Below are 15,741 nucleotides of genomic sequence, written 5' to 3'. Positions count from 1 at the left end.
CCAGCTCCTAATTGGTTCTTTCATTTTGTTTTCTCTGACTGGCCCTTTCTCTGACTGGCCCTCTGACTGCCTTTCAGTCTGGATCCAGATTATTGGACCAGTGATCTGTGTAATCATTACTAATTTCTGGGTAGGACCTGGGAACATTGTATGGAGAAGCTCGGACTCAGAGTCAGATAGACCTAGGAATAAATCCTGGTCCCAACTCTTCATTTATTCAACAAACATTTGTTGAGCACCAACTCTGTGCCAGGCACTATTCCTGGGGATACTTCAGTGAACAAAGTAGACAAGACCTTGCTCTCATGGAGTTTCTATTCTGGAGGGAAGAGACCAGTGATAAGCAAACTTGTGTGTAAAATAGATAATGCCAGGTAATGTTAAATGCTGTGAAGAATCCGTTCCTGGGCATGGAGATCAGGGAAAGTTACTTAACATCTCAGACCTTCATTTGACACGTTTGTAATAGAGATCCTCAGAGCCACTGGGATTAAAATGAAATGAAAGTCATGGAAGTACCCAGGAGACACCTAGGAGGCACTGGTCGCCTTTGCTGATCTTCCTCGTCACACAAGCATCCTATGCAGATTTGGTGAGGTTTTTCATTAAAAAGTTACGACAGGCCCCTGCCTATCAGAACACAGAGGGAGGAACTGGTGGCCTTGCCTCTTCATTGCACTCATCCTGGCTGCTTTTCGGTGGTCATTTCCAGTACCTCTTCTTGGGTTTTTTTTGGCAAGGGTACATGTGAAAGCACCTTGAGGCTTCCTAGTGCATAGTAGGCATACAAGGATTTTCAGTCAAATGGCAGACTCTGTTGTGTCTTTGGGGAGAGAGAGAAGAGCAGCAGGTCTGATGGGCACACGTCACATTTCACGGCCAAGCTGGGAGACCCAGCGTGTACCTGCGCCAAGCCACCTGCTGTTGCTGCTGATTGTTGGCTTAGTTCCACTAACTGCTTGCTTCAGAAGAACCCAAGCAGGGATTCCAGAGAGTTTGCTTCTACAGAATGAGGGTTTTGGAAATTCTTTCTCACAGATGCTTTCTTGATGGTAGGCCCCTCCTTGAGCCAGGAGTAGGAGAGATAGGAACAGGTACAGCTGCAGGCCTTACCATGGGGACCAGACACAGCTGTCCCCGGGGCTGACTGCAGTAGGAAAGGGGAACCCCGCCGCGATGTTTTCCAGATGTGGGAACAGGCTGGGTGGTGCCTGGGCTTTCAGTCTGGAAGAGGGGAGAGCATGGCTGGAGTGTCTTCTTGTTTCGGCTTCTGGAAGTAAAACAGGTGCTGACCTCTCTGACCTGGTTTCCACCTCCTGTTTACAGGCTGTGCACACGGGCATGCGAGCACTCATCTACAACAGCTCCGCGGGGGGCTCTCAGGCTGAGCAGTCGGGCATGAGGACCTACTACTTCAGTGCGGACACCCAGGAGGACATGAATGCGTGGGTCCGGGCCATGAACCAGGCCGCACAGGTGCTGTCTCGATCATCGCTGAAGAGGTCAGTCCCAATGGAAGGTCCCCGTCAGAGTACTTCACACACACTAGGATGGGGACCTAGATAAGAACCTTTGGGTGCCCCAAATTCCACCTTTCAGTCACTCGTATTAAGCACTGCCCTTTCTTTGGGGTCCTAATTAACAATGAATTTCTTCTGGGAAGAGAGTGCCTACATGGTACGGTCGTCCAGAAGTTATCTGGTTCTCTCCGCACTGGGCAGAGAAATGCAAAGACCTGGAAGGGTGAGGTGATTGCCTGGGATACGGAGCCTTGGAACCTGGTGTGCACGTTTCTCATTTGTCCTTCTCTGCTGTGGGGTGGGAGGGACACTCTTGGGGCACCAGACTGGGGAAGAGAGAGACAAATGAGAAAGATCTGCCAAACTGAAAATGTGCCTCAGACTGCCCACCATGTTGCTGGGACTAGCCAGGGGGCTTCCAGCTACCCCTTCCCTCAGGTGGTCAAACCAAGGGTACACTCAAGGATCTTGAGATTCCTGAGTCTGTTGGCTATGGGTAATTCCCTGAGAGAAAGTGCAAGACGAAGAGTGGAGTCCGGGTCTCGGAGAAGGTAGGAGAGCTCTGGAAAAGTCAGGGTGTGCGTTGGCTGGTCCTCCTCTGGCATGGGCCTGTATTTCACTATCTGGACACTGTGCTCTGCTTAGAGGCCCCTTTGACTGTGGTCTGTCAGTGAGGCCTCAGAACAAAAGGTTGTTCTCCAGCAACATAAAGGAAGGATTTTTCAGCGACTGCAAGTGGATTTCATTCGGTGTGTTTTAGCTCGTCAACGCCCCCCTCCCAAATCCTTCCTTACCAGTGTGTGTGTATCAGCTTTATTTTGGACTGTTGTATATGGCATTTTATAGGACCATAATGGTCCCAGCCTTGGATGGTTTATTTTTTTCCTCAACTTTTACCATTATAAATAGTCCTGTAATGAAAAGCCTTTTACAGGCCTCTGCATGTGTGCCTTTCAGATTGCTGGGTAAGAATACAATGTGTTTCTAATTTAAATCAGTATACGAAGTTGCCCTTTAAAGAAAGTAGTGTAGTCCCCTAACAAGAGTACTCATCTCACCACATCTTTGCCAGTAGTTGATATTGTCAAGCTTTTAAATTTTTTGCTGAGCTGCTGTGTAGATAAATAGTATCTGGTTAGGGACGCCTGGGTTGCTCAGTGGTTGAGCGTCTGCATTCGGCTCAGGTCATGATCTCAGGGTCCTGGGATCGAGTTCCGCATCGGGCTCCCTGCTCAGTGGGAAGCCTGCTTCTCCCCCTCCCACACCCCCTGCTTGTGTTCCCTCTTTCTCTGTCTCTCTCTTCTCTTGTCAAATAAATAAATTAAACCTTAAAAAAAAAAAAGTATCTGGTTATTTCAGTGTGTATCTGCATGATGGTGGAAATCTTTTCTGTTTATTGGGGGCTTCTGTTTCCCCTTCAGTGAACTGCCTGTACCTGTCCTCTGCCCATTTTTCTGCTGAGCCATTTGCCTTTTTCTGGTGCTTTCTTTCCTGTGTGCTGTGAAATCTGCCCAGTTAGGGATGCTGCTTAGCCTCTAGGTTGGTGGTAGGCTGTCCAGCCTTATGGTGAATGGAATCTGATTTTCCCTTCTTTTGAAAATCAGGATGCTGTTTGCCAGTCTCTAATATTTTGGCCATTTTCCCATTCTCTTTGATTCTTCAGAAATCACCTGAGAGGTTTCTTGAGCCTTTTTCTGTGTTCCCTTAGGGCCCTGGGATGCTGACGCCTGGGGCCTTTCCCATTTTCCTTCCGGTCTTGGACTTTCAGTCTCTCATAACTGAGGTTGTTTTCCTTTTTACAGGGAAGATCATACTTCTTGATGAAGATGTGGAACTAAATCCAGAAGTTAAAGCATTCAGCTTTATTTATATGCATCATCTTCCCCAAGCAGGATACCCACGTCTCGTATCCTCCTGTCCTTCATTTTAATTCTTAGAAAAATAGAAAGTTTGTTTTTGTTTTGCTTTTATTTAAATAAGCGAAGTTCAGCTCCTTCTAGACTCTGCTCTTCTTGCCGCCATTCCTGTGGGCCCATCCACTGTGCCTTTGCATCTGTGCTTGATTTCGTGCCCCACCTTCCTCTTCTTGTGCATGCCCTTTTCTAACGTGAGCTCCGAGAGCTGCCTCCGTTATTGTACTGGCTCCTTTAGACCAGCAATGGCAAATGGGTTCTTTCGTGGGGTCCCATTTCTGCTCAGTTCATCATGGCTGACTAGGGCACTGGGCCAAAGGTAGCCATGAGAATGAAATCAGGCTTAACAGGAAGGAGTACTGTGATTGAAAAATGATGCCTGCCTCAAACTATTCAGGATTAATTTGCTAGGTGAGATTTGGCTTTTTTTTTTTTTTTTTTTAAATTTTTCCTAACTGAAGATGTTGTACTTAACTATCCCCAGAGTCTGTTTCAGACAGGCTCCATCCCTTATCTGTTGGGCTGCCTTCCTTTCCTTTTAGGGTCTCAGGCTATTGTCCCTAGATTTTCTCTGAACTTTTAACTTTTGTTCTTATTATGCCCTTACTAAATTCTTAAAATCCCATAATCATGCTCGCCCAAGATTCCTTCCTTAAAAACAAACAAACCAACCAAAAACCCAACTTGTTTTACCTTCTGAGTCTGAATAAAGGCAGAATAACATTTTCCTTTAGCTTTCTTAGAGATGAAATAGTTAGCTAAGCAAATTCAGACTTATTAAATGTTCTATGTTCCCAGAATAAGATGTTCAGACATTTGGTTAGTTAGAATTATTCATCAGACAGTACTAAATCTTCCTTCTCCTCCAGTTTGGTGATCTGCTGTGGAAAACCTCCATCTGTGTTAAGTGGGGGACCCCAGTGGTCATGTATCAGTCTCTGCCTAACTTGATTCTCACCAGATGCTTCTGATCTTATTCATATGGACAGATGCTTTATGTATGTGGTATATATAGTAGGACTCCTGATTAAGGTAGCAGAAAATGCAGACAAATTTATCTTTTTTTTTTTTTTTTCAAGATTTCATTCACTTAGTGAATGAGAGAGCATGAGCAGGGGGAGGGGCAAAGGGAGAGGGAGAAGCAGACTCCCCACTGAGCGGGGACCCTGATGCTGGGCTTGATCCTGGGAATCCAGGATCATGACCTGAGCCAAAGGTGGATGCTTAACTGACTGAGCCACCCAGGTGCCCCTAAATTCATCTTTAAAAGGGAGCAATTCATTGGTTACCTTCAGTGAAAAGTTCAGGATAGGTCTAGCTTTAGAAACAGGTAGGCTCAAGGCTCAGACCATATTAGAAGTCATTATCTCAGGCTCTAGGCTCTGGCCTCCTCTGGTTTGGATTCATTCTTCAACTGCACATGGAGGTCCCTGAAAGATCCTAGATCTGATGGCAAGGTAGCTGCTGGAGCCCTGGAGTCCTGTCATCCGGGGGTAAAAGTCCAGCAGGAAAGAGCCAGAGTCTTCTTCAGAGCCATTCTGATTAGACAGGCTTAGATGGCATTTTAACCCTACACCATGTCCGTGGCCAGGGAATGGCCATGCCGACTGGTACAAGCCCGGATATGTGCTTCACTTCTGAGAGCCAGACCCCAGGAACTGAGGGTGAGGTAGGGGTGAATGCCCAAGTCAGTGCTGGGACTGTGGGCACAGGAAGGGGAAATGACTCACCGGGATGGGATAAAGGAGGCACAGGCAATGAACATCCAGGCCGGCTGATTCACCCCTCACTTTCTCCTGTATCGGTTTCTTTTATCTTTCCTTTTCTTCCCAGAGTTTAGTGTCTGAGGTCAGATAATTGTGGGTTCGAATCCCAGCTTTACTACTTTCTAGCTGAGTCACTTGTACAGATTAAGTATGCTTATTAAAGCTCAGTTTTCCTTAGTCCACAGGGCTATTACAAGTGTTAAGTGTTAAGTTAAATAAATGAATGTAGGGGCACCTGGGTGGCTCAGTCTGTTAAGCATCTTCCTTTGGCTCAGGTCTTGGGATGGAGCCCCACATCAGGCTCCCTGCTCAGTGGGGAGTCTGCTTCTCCCTCTGCCTCTGCTCATGCTTTCTCTCTCTCACGCACACATGCTCTTTCAAATAAATAGAGTGTTTTAAAAAAAATGAATGTATAAAGTGCTTACTTCATAAGATACCTAAGATACCTTATAGCAGATACGCTACTCTCCATAGGGTTTTTTTTTTTTTTTTTTAAAGATTTTATTTATTTATTTGACAGACAGAGATCACAAGTAGGCAGAGAGGCAGGCAGAGAGAGAGGAAGAAGCAGGCTCCCTGCTGAGCAGAGAGCCCGATGTGGGGCTCGATCCCAGGACCCTGAGATCATGACCTGAGCTGAAGGCAGCGGCTTAACCCACTGAGCCACCCAGGCGCCCCCATAGGGTTTGTTTTAACAGTGTCATGGGCTCTTTTTTCTTGACACCCTTCCAGTCTCATTGTTCATCCTCTGGATCACATTGATGAGGAGTCTTCTAGGAACAAATTGCACTCTCCCCCTTATCGGGATGTAGTCATCCCACAGCAGTGTGAGTTGTGCTTCTCTTCTGCCCACGCTCTAGCCATCATCCCTCCACCTGCCCCTCCCTCCTTCCTGCTCCAGCCTCTTCCCACCTTGTTCCCCTGACCCAGGAGCAGAGCTGAGCACCCCTGCTGCGACTCCTGACTTTATCCCCTTGCTTCCTACACGGGCTTCAGAGTCTCTTGATAGAAATTCATTTATGTATTCTTCTTTTTTTAAGATTTTATTTTATTTATTTGACAGACTGTGAGAGAGGAAACACAAGCAGAGGGAGTGGGAGTGGGAGAAGCAGGCTTCCTTCTGAGCAGGGAGCCTGATGTGGGGCTCAATCCCAGGACCCTGGGATCATGACCTGAGCCAAAGGCAGAGGCTTCATGACAGAATCACCCAGGTGCCCCTCATCCACGTATTCTTAAGATCCCGTTCCACATGCCAGAAGGGCTACTGTGCAGTGCTGCCAGAGCCTGCTTGTTAGCTCCTTCTGTTCATAATTTCTTTCCCCCATTTCCATGTTCTTCCACTTGCCGGACTTTGGACTGTCTTGAAATCTCTCCTCCCAACTCCCCTGCATTGGACTGTTTTTTTGTCTCGTGTCTGAAGATGTTTTTTCCTCTCCAGCAAGTTAAAGCAGTAAGCAAGGATGTCAGCTTGCCTTTACAGCTCACAAAACTGACAAGCAGCTCAGACAGGAGGGCCTATTCGAAGACAACGTACCTCTTTACTCTTTCCAAACCTCTCTGGTCTCTGTGTAACTGTAGTCCTGTCTTGTAGTCCTCCTGGACCGGAGGAACTTAAGAGTCTAATCACTTTTGGAGTAAAAATCAGTTTCCTCAGGGATTTTGAGCACTGCATGGGTCTGGTCCCAATGACACCTTGGGCTCATGTCTTGCTATTCCCCATTCTCTGTGCCCCAGCCGTACTGAACTTGAATTAGGTGCCTTTGTGCATGTGTTCATATGTTTAGTCTTTTATTCTACAAGGATTTTATTGACAGCATATTGTGCATCAGACGCTGTTAAAGATGCTGAGAAATACAGCTGTGTTCAAACAAAGAGGTGAAGTCCCATGCATTCTTGGGAAAGGATGGTGGAGACAGATCATAAACATGTAAACAACAAGACGATTTTCTGTCATGATCCATGCATGAAGGCAGTAAAATATGGTGATGGGATGAGAGGGACAGGGGGGCAGGGAGTAGCCACTGTTGTTTGGATGGTCAGGGAAGATAGGAGGAGAGGCCCAGCTGATAAATGAGGCTGAGGCAGAGGGCTTGAAGCAGAAGGAATGGCACTTTCAAACACCCTGAGGCAAGAATGAGCTTGGTTTATTCAAGAAACAGGGTGGCTGCATCTCAGAGAGCAAGGGGGAGAATAGGCTGTGATGGGAACTGGGTGAGAGATGGAGGTCCATGGTCCATTTCATTAGGCCCCAGGATCCAACTGGGCCTTGCTCCTCTGCTCCCCCAGCCCTTAGCCTTATTAGGAAAACGTCAGTGCATCCTTCGGGCCTTAGCCTAGGTATTATTTCCTCCTTCCCTGACTCTTCAGAGTGTTAGATGCCCCAGCTTATCCTTCCTTTTGCACAGGACTTTCATGCTCAAGTTCTGTTGGCCTGCTTTCTCATTGTCAACCCTAGTCGTCTATAAACTCCTTGAAAATGGAGCAATGGCACCTAGTAAGCGATCAGTTAATGGATGGATGCGTGGCTGTTTGGCTGGCTGGGCAGGTGGGTGGATGGATGGATGAACAAAACAGCTGTAAAACCTCTACCTGTTAGGTGTTCAAATAAGGACTTGGGGTGTTTCAGAGTGATCTGACCGCTATTGTGGGATTGACATGTGGGGACTCATCCTCCTCAGAAATGGCCCATACAGTGCTGGCTATCTGCACTGTCTTCAGAGAACTGAATATTTGGCGTTCCCAACCAGGTCATTTTGAGTAAAGGGCAGCAGGAACAGCTGAGGTTGGACAAGCCCCTTGGGCCCTGAGCAGAAGTAATTTAAGGGGATGTTTTCAACCAGGTGCAGGGCTTTGGAGTCAGATCAGATGGGGTTTGAGTTCTGCTTATGTCACTGGTTACGGGACTCAAGGCAAGGTAGTTAACCTCTTAGAGCTTCACTTTTATTACCTATAATGAAAGATGAATAATATCTCTAGCCTTGGAGGATTGTACAATGATAAGAGGAGGTAATATACTTAACTTGTTTATTAGCTCAGGGTTTTGCATTTCGTGAGTGCTCCGTCATGACTGCTGCTGCCACTGTCCCCATTCTTTAGTAGAGACCATTTGTAGTAGGTAATCTGGTGCTTACTGAATGCCCTCAGCAGCTCTGGGCTTGACAGTACTGACCTTGCAGGATTGTTGTAGGGATTAGAGATGGTCTCTGTCAAGTTCCTGGCACATATTAGAACCCAACATATGGTAATAACAACTAGTCATTGGCCACAAAAAAATGAATGACCTGCCACTGTGACTGCTGTAGGGAGACGGGAGGTGAGTGAAGTTGGCTAGAGCAAGGAGACCTGGAGTGACCAGACCTTCTTTATCTGATGTGTCCATCCTTAAAATTCTACAAGGGACTTTGCCAGTAGCTACTTCTCTGAGGCAAGAGGCACCTCAGCTTGGCAGTCTGGTGTTCCATTTAATCTTTTACCCTGCTCTTCTTGTGGAGAGGACAGCCTGGAGAACTGGGGAGCGTGTCGTCAGAGCGGTAAAGCCCTCTATTGTTAATTTAGAATAGCCTATGAAAGGGAGCCAGATATCTGCTCCACTCCCAGGGGGACTGCCCTATTTAACTCTGGGGGAGAGGAGAAACAGCCTCCTGTCTCTATTTCCCTCCAGCCATTTCCTTCCTTAAATGCTAGGGACTAATTTAAGTGACCAAACCTGCCATAGGCTCCCAAGATAGTTTGGGCCCCTTTCTCTTCAGCTTTTTGTACAAGTCTACAGACTGTGCCTAGGGTCAGTTCTGACTATTGAGCCCACTGTCCTCCTGAGACTAGGGACAATGCTTAGGACCCAGCTTCTGTCAACACAGGCTGAGCAGGGCAGGCCTTCTGCTACCTAATCTGGTTCAGACTAAACTCTCTCAGAATATCCGTGGCCTGTCCCTTGGTTCTTGAATTTCTAGTTTGGTCATTTAGGTGTGGAGAGTCGGAAGGGATCCTCTAGTGGGATCTTGATGGTAGGGTTGTATCTGCCACTGGACCAAAGTGCAACCAAGGCCCTGCACGCTGTCATTCGTCTTCCCACCCAGGTCTTTGAATAAGAGTTCGTGTGTATGGTGTGTGCATGTGCTTAGTATTAAGATAGAAGGAAATAGTAGTTCTTATTTCCTGGTGGGATAAAGGGTTTAGATGCGAATAAAATAATAATCCGTGCTTGATATGATCTGTTAACTTCTAAGTTCCCTGTGAAGAAAATGAAGAAGAGAAAAGTATCCCCAGTCTGAGGTGAGTGCTTTCTCACTTGCAGGAAGAGACAAGAATATGTTCTAAGCAGGGGCACTGGGTGGCTCAGTTGGTTAAGTGCCTGCCTTAGGCTCAGGTCATGATCCCAAGGTCCTGGGACGGAGCCCTGCATCAGGTTCCCTGCTCAGCGGGAAGCCTGCTTCTCCCTCTCCCACTCCCCCTGCTTGTGTTCCGTCTCTCACTGTGTCTCTCTCTGTCAAATAAATAAATAAAATCTTTTTTTTTTTTTATAGAATATGTTCGGGGCGCCTGGGTGGCTCAGTGGGTTAAAGCCTCTGCCTTTGGCTTAGGTCATGATCTCAGGGTCCTGGGATCGAGCCCCACACTGGGCTCTCTAATCAGCAGGGAGTCTGCTTCCTCCTCTCTCTCTGCCTGCCTCTCTGACTACTTGTGACATTTGCCTATCAAATAAATAAATAAAATCTTTGAAAAAAAAAAAAGAATATGTTCTAAGCAGACACAGAGATTGCTGTAATGTGCTAAAAATGGAGGGACCCAGTCTCTGTTAATAACCTTGTAACAGGTTAGGGATTGTGTCTGATTGCTTGTAATAGAGCAACCCAACTTAGGACAGCATCATTAAACTGGGTTTCCTTTTCCTCACATAACACGAATCCAGGCTGGTACAGTATCTCCATGAAGCTAGCAGGGATCCAGGCTCTTTCTCACTTTCTACCCAGGTTTTAGCAGGTGGCTTTTATCTGTACTATTGTCACCTTGGAATCTAAATTCCAGGCAGAAGAAGGGGAGGGTTAGCTAAGCCAGCTAAGTGTGACTTCTTTTAGACTTTCCTAGAAGACCCACCCAGCAATTTCTGTATACATCTTAACATCTTCTTGGCCAGATCTAAGTCACGTTGTCACCCTCAGCTCCAGAGGAGGTTGGGAAATGTCACTTTTTGCTGGACACATTGCCACTTAGAAAGTATGGTGTCAAGGAAGAGGAACAGAATAGGTATTGGGTAGTCAGTGCATGTGTGTTTGAGGGCACGCTGTGTGTCAGGCACTGTGCTGTGCTCTTTCTGTGCACTGTCTCCTTTAGTTCTCACTACAGTCCAATGAAACAGGGGTTGTTATCCCCATTTTGCAGGTAAGAAACATGAAACCAGAGAAGTCAGAGACTTACTCAAGGTCACCCAGCTTGCATTGGGTGGAACCAACCCTTGAAACCGGGTTTCACCGGCACTGGGTTCGACACATTTGGCCAACAGTGGTCACCGAATGCCAAGAATTCCTTGTGACTTTGAAGAGTCACTGAGTCCAGTGCTCACAATAATAGTAGTGACCTGCATTGGAAAGGCTTATGTCACCTTAGCTAAACATGTGTGCCCTGCATAGCCAACTTCTCTGAATGATACAGTCATTGAGAGCTGAGAGGTGCTTCATGCTTTCCCACCATTGTGCTAAATGGAGCGTTGCAAATCTATTTTGTGACAGATCTCCTGATTTGAGAAGTTGGCTGTTAAAATTGTAGGGAATGCAGGGAGATGGGGGAAAACCAGAAAACATTTTTCCTTAAATCATATATCTTAGTAAGTTAACTGTTTAAGTCAGTTAAGGTGGGGGAGTAGAGGATATTACCTTTATCTTTCTTACCTACAGCCATAGCCTGGGTTATTTTGAGCACAAAGGCATCTTTTGAGCACAAAGTCCCAGCAGTCAAGAGACCAAGAGCTGTTCATAATCCCAGGTTTGAGGGCCTAGAAGGCTGCCAGGTGGCAAGCAGACTACCATGCTTTAAACCACTGTCTTTGAGGCTTATTCTGCAGTAAATGGTGGTGTTAATCTGACAAAAGGATTGGTCATTCTCTATCAACTTTATCACCAGGATGTACTAGCACATGTGAGCGTGTATACATTGTATGTCCACAAAGAGTGAAGACTAAGATTTATAATTATAAATTAGCTCCACGGCGAGAAAAGACTAGAAACCTCCCCAATTTGGGATCACTTGATGAGATTAGTAGTAAACGTGCCTACCATGATTAAATCAGGCTCTAGGGTTGTCTGGCTTTGATGACAGGGACCGTTTTCTCTGCTACCTTCTTATACCTCCAAGTACCTGCCCCAGTGGGGATAGATAGTTGCTCAGTAAATCCATGGAGGTTGATTGGTAAAGAAAGGAAAATCCGTATTACGGTTGGTTGGGCTGAGGCATCATACCCACACTCCTTGATTTCTGGAGTTGAGGAAACCCCTTTTTCCTTTAAGTTCTAATGTCATTTATGCAGGTGGCATGGTTGTTTCACAGCCTGGTTATTTCATTAGGGTGGAAATAACAAAGAGGGATAGTTACTTAGGTCTCGCAATTGGAGTAACCAGGTTTTCAAGCTTCAGTGACTTGGCTGGTGTGTGATCCTGAGGACAGCCAGAGCTCTAGTCCTTGAGGCAACAGCATTAGCACAGATCACCTGGGGGGTGGGGGGGTTTCCCCCCACCGAGTGTGAGAAACAGTAAAGAAGATAAAGGCCAACTTAGGCAACCTGAAGGCTACTGGTTGGGGTTACACTGATGCAGTCATGGAGGATTAAAGGAAGAAAGGACAACAAAGTTAAAACCTATAATGTACACTGGAAAAGAGTTGTCCCTTAGTGAACATACAGTAAGAATTGCTTTTTCTTAAAGTATAGCCCCTGAATATTTCCCAGATATTCCCACTGCTGGAGCTTATAGAATGGAAGGGCCCTCAGAGATCACAATCTGAATATGTCATTATAAAATGATGTAACAGGACTCCATCCGCTAAGAGTAACCGAGACCAAACTCAGACTAACTTAAGTGAAAAAGAGAATTTATTGGTTCACAACCAAAAAGTCCAAGGATATATCTGGTTTAGGTATGGCTAAATCTCAGAGTTTTTAGGATTCTGTTTCTTTCCATCTGCTTTCCTTGCTGTTGGTTTCATTCTCAAATAGCTGATTCCCATATAGTTATAGCAGCTCAAGACCGGCTCCAACCAAAGCCCCAGAACTAATTCTGCCTGTCTTGGGATCGGTGATGTGATGCCTCAGCCCAACTAGCCGAACTAGTCACTGAGACTGGGCCTCAGCTGGACAGGGACTAGTAGAGTCAGCAGCACCCAAACCATATGGACTGGGAGTGGGGGAGGTAATCCCCAAATGAAAATTGAAATGCTGAAATTGATTTTTTTTTTTTAAACAGAGCTTTGTATTTTCATGGATGGTCAGGAGAGTATGTGGACGGTGAGATGTGTGATTGCTTTCCTTAGGTGTTATATTGTTACTTTACATTGGTATTTTAACTGTCTCCCAGACTGGATTGATTCAGCCCTGAGTCTGTGCTTGATTATTGGTAGCTGAGGTTCCTAGGTTGCTGTAAGAATGCCTGGTGTGTGGCCACAAAGATGTCAATGCAGCAGCATTTTCACTGTATGCTTTCATGTTGAAATGGAGCACGTGGCCATCTGAGGAGTGATGGAGATCAAGGCCAACCTTTTTATCAAGGAAACTGGCTGCCCCAGCCAAGGATCCTTGGTAATTTTCTGGGCTAGGCTGCAGTGCATTCTCCTTCTTCCCCCGTCTAAATTCTGCAAAGCCTATGGAGCTGCTGCTCTGTCCCTGTTATCAAGTAATGGGGATGTAGACATAACGAGGATCCTGCCCCAAGGAAGGTGGGTAGGGTAGAAAGGTTTTACAGTAGGAGACAGGCCACAAAAAAGGAGCCCTACTCGATGCCCCCGAAGTTCTTCCTCCAGCCTCCGTTCACATCCTGACTGATGACCCCCACCCCATTCTCCTTTGCAGTTTCTAGGTCTGCGTGTACGTAGGCCATGGGTACACACGGAGAGGCAGTGGGAACTACATGGGGTCTGCAACACTATAGTCTTGGGAAAATCATTTATCTTCTCTGTGCCTCAGTTTCCTTATTTCTAAAATCCGACTAGTGATACTTCAGAAGATTGTTGTGTTCTCATGGGTTCCTGTTTGAGCTCTAGGTAAGAAGTCATATAAAGAGGTTGCTGAGCCTGTTCTCTGCTCAGCATATTGGGAGAATGTTAATTGTGCTCTAATTGTCCTCTGGGCTATGCTAGATGCCAGTGGGAGAGACCCTGGGCTCAGGAGCCTTTTATCCAAGCTGAACTGCCTCAAACGGACAGCTGAACAAGGAGCAAAAAGGAAAGCATGAGATTGTCACATATATCATTTACTTGTTAAAGAGTATTTATAAAGTACTTACGCTTTACCAGTCATTGCACAGAAGTTCTGGGCGTATCATAATTGGCCAGATGGGGCTCTGGCCTCAGGGAACTCCTGGTCTACTTGGGCATTAGATGAATAAACTCAATTATGGTCCAGTGTGAGTAATGTGAGAGTGGAGTCAGCTAAGTTCCCCATCTAGACTGGGAATATGTGACTGGAGTGGCTTCCTGGGGAAGGTAACTAACACGTAGGCCAGGTAGAATAGAAGGAATAGCAGTTAGGCAAGAAGGAGTAGAAGTTAGGCAGGAAGAATGAGGGACTAGGTGTGAAAGGATTCCAGGTGGATGGAACAGCCCATGCAAAGGCCTGGAGGAAATTCACGTATAGAGTGTGTTCTTCAGGGAGTCTTGGCTGCCTGTGGGGCTGTCTGGAATGGGCTAAATGTGCCTCTGTCATTGCAGGGACGTGGAGAAGGTAGAGCGGCAGGCGGTCCCCCAAGCCAACCACACAGAGTCCTGTCGAGAGTGTGGCCGCGTGGGACCTGGACATGCGAGGGATTGTCCTCATCGAAGTCATGAGGATTCCTTTGGCTTTGAGAGGCGGGAGCAAGAGGAAGAACGGTACCGTTCCCAGAGGGACCCACCGGAGAGCAAGCGGGACAGGAGCAAGGCCAGGTCCCCGTACTCGCCGGCTGAGGAGGATGCCTTGTTCGTGGACTTACCTGGTGGTCTGAGAGGCCAGCAAGCACAGCCCCAGCGGGCAGAGAAGAACGGGGTGCTGCCCGGCATGTATGGCCCAGGAGAGCAGAATGGGACCGGCGGGTATCAACGGGCCTTTCCTCCCAGGAACAACACTGAAAAGCACAGCCAGAGGAAGAGCAGCCTGGCCCAGGTGGAGCACTGGGCAAAAGCCCAGAAGGGGGACGGCAGGAGGTCAGTAATGGACTCAGGGTGGCTGCTACTTGTGAGCATAATAACATAACAATAGGAGCTATCATTTCCCAGCACGTGCTGCAGAAATGCTGGCCTTAAACTCTCCACCTCCGCCAGCTCCACTAGCTCCGTAAATTCCTGTAACAACCCTGCAAGGGGAGGGTGATATCCCCAAGTTTTAGACAAAGAAACGCGGGCTTGGAGAAGTGAAGGAACCTGCCCAGGCCAGGCAGTAAGAGGCAAAGCCAGAGTGCAAACCCGGGTCTGTGAACCTCCCAAGCCTGTCTGAGATTACATCAGGGGGCTTCTTGGTTCCCCAGCGCGTGTGCCTTGAGACAGTCAGTCTGTCGATAGTCGCTGATCTCCTCTTACTGCACTCCTTCTCTGCATCCCAGAAATATTGGCAGAGAATAAAGTAAATACGGATCCATTTTCAATTCCAGGCGCACAGAGAAGTGCTTAGGCACTGTTGACAGTAGGCTTTATCATACCTATTCCTTCAAGAAGTGGTTTTTTAATTATGTAGGGGCATGCAGTTTTTGCTATTTGCAAAGCACTGTTTGTATTTTATTACAGTTTTAGATTAAAAAGGGAACTTTTCTGAGCATGAAAAATTCAGGGTCACCGGCTTCCCCATTTTCTCCAGAAGCCGCTGTGTTTTGTCCTCCTTATGAAGACAGTAAATTGTTTCATCATCCCTGGGCTTCTAAAACTGGCCACTGACTGGACAAGAGATAGCGAAGCTCTGGTGCTTTCAGAAAGCTCCCCGGGGACTAGAGGGGCTACGGTGGATGTGCCAGAGCTCAGACCAAGTCTGCCACAGACTTACCCGCCTGATAAACGTGTTCTAAAACCCATACTACATTGTCCCTGTTGGTGGAGCCCAGACACTCCCCCTGTGGGCTGTGGAGGCACAAGTGCTCCTAAGGGAATAGCCTTGGCCTCTTTCCAGGTGTGTGGGTATGCTGTGTGTATGCAGCACATACAGGTTGTGTAACCTCTTGAATCTGGTCTAGGTGGGCAGTTGTGAGTTTAGATGGTTAGTATAGAAATTACTGTGGAAATCCCCCGGTGAATTGGTAGACATTGTTGTGGGACAGACTAGGAAAAGGAAGGGTTTTGGTGGCATAGCTAAGATACCTTCCCATTCCTACCCTAGGA

The 15,741-nt window shown here is 46.9% G+C and overlaps 1 protein-coding gene across 16 annotated transcripts in view; it reads left to right on the top strand.

The window, feature by feature from the left end:
- The window catches only part of PLEKHA7 (pleckstrin homology domain containing A7), a 213,139-nt gene that overhangs the window by 150,760 nt on the left and 46,638 nt on the right, over nt 1-15,741 (top strand). For all 16 annotated transcript variants that reach the window (XM_032356705.1, XM_032356703.1, XM_032356698.1 and 13 more), the window contains 2 exons: nt 1,327-1,502; nt 14,110-14,580. In XM_032356705.1, coding sequence (XP_032212596.1) covers nt 1,327-1,502; nt 14,110-14,580 — 647 coding nt within the window. The remainder of the gene's footprint in view (nt 1-1,326; nt 1,503-14,109; nt 14,581-15,741) is intronic.

Source organism: Mustela erminea, chromosome 9 (genome assembly GCF_009829155.1).
Source record: "Mustela erminea isolate mMusErm1 chromosome 9, mMusErm1.Pri, whole genome shotgun sequence".
Lineage (NCBI taxonomy): Eukaryota > Metazoa > Chordata > Mammalia > Carnivora > Mustelidae > Mustela > Mustela erminea.
The sequence above is the reverse complement of the archived record's forward strand: the minus strand, read 5'-3'. Positions and strand labels throughout refer to the sequence as shown.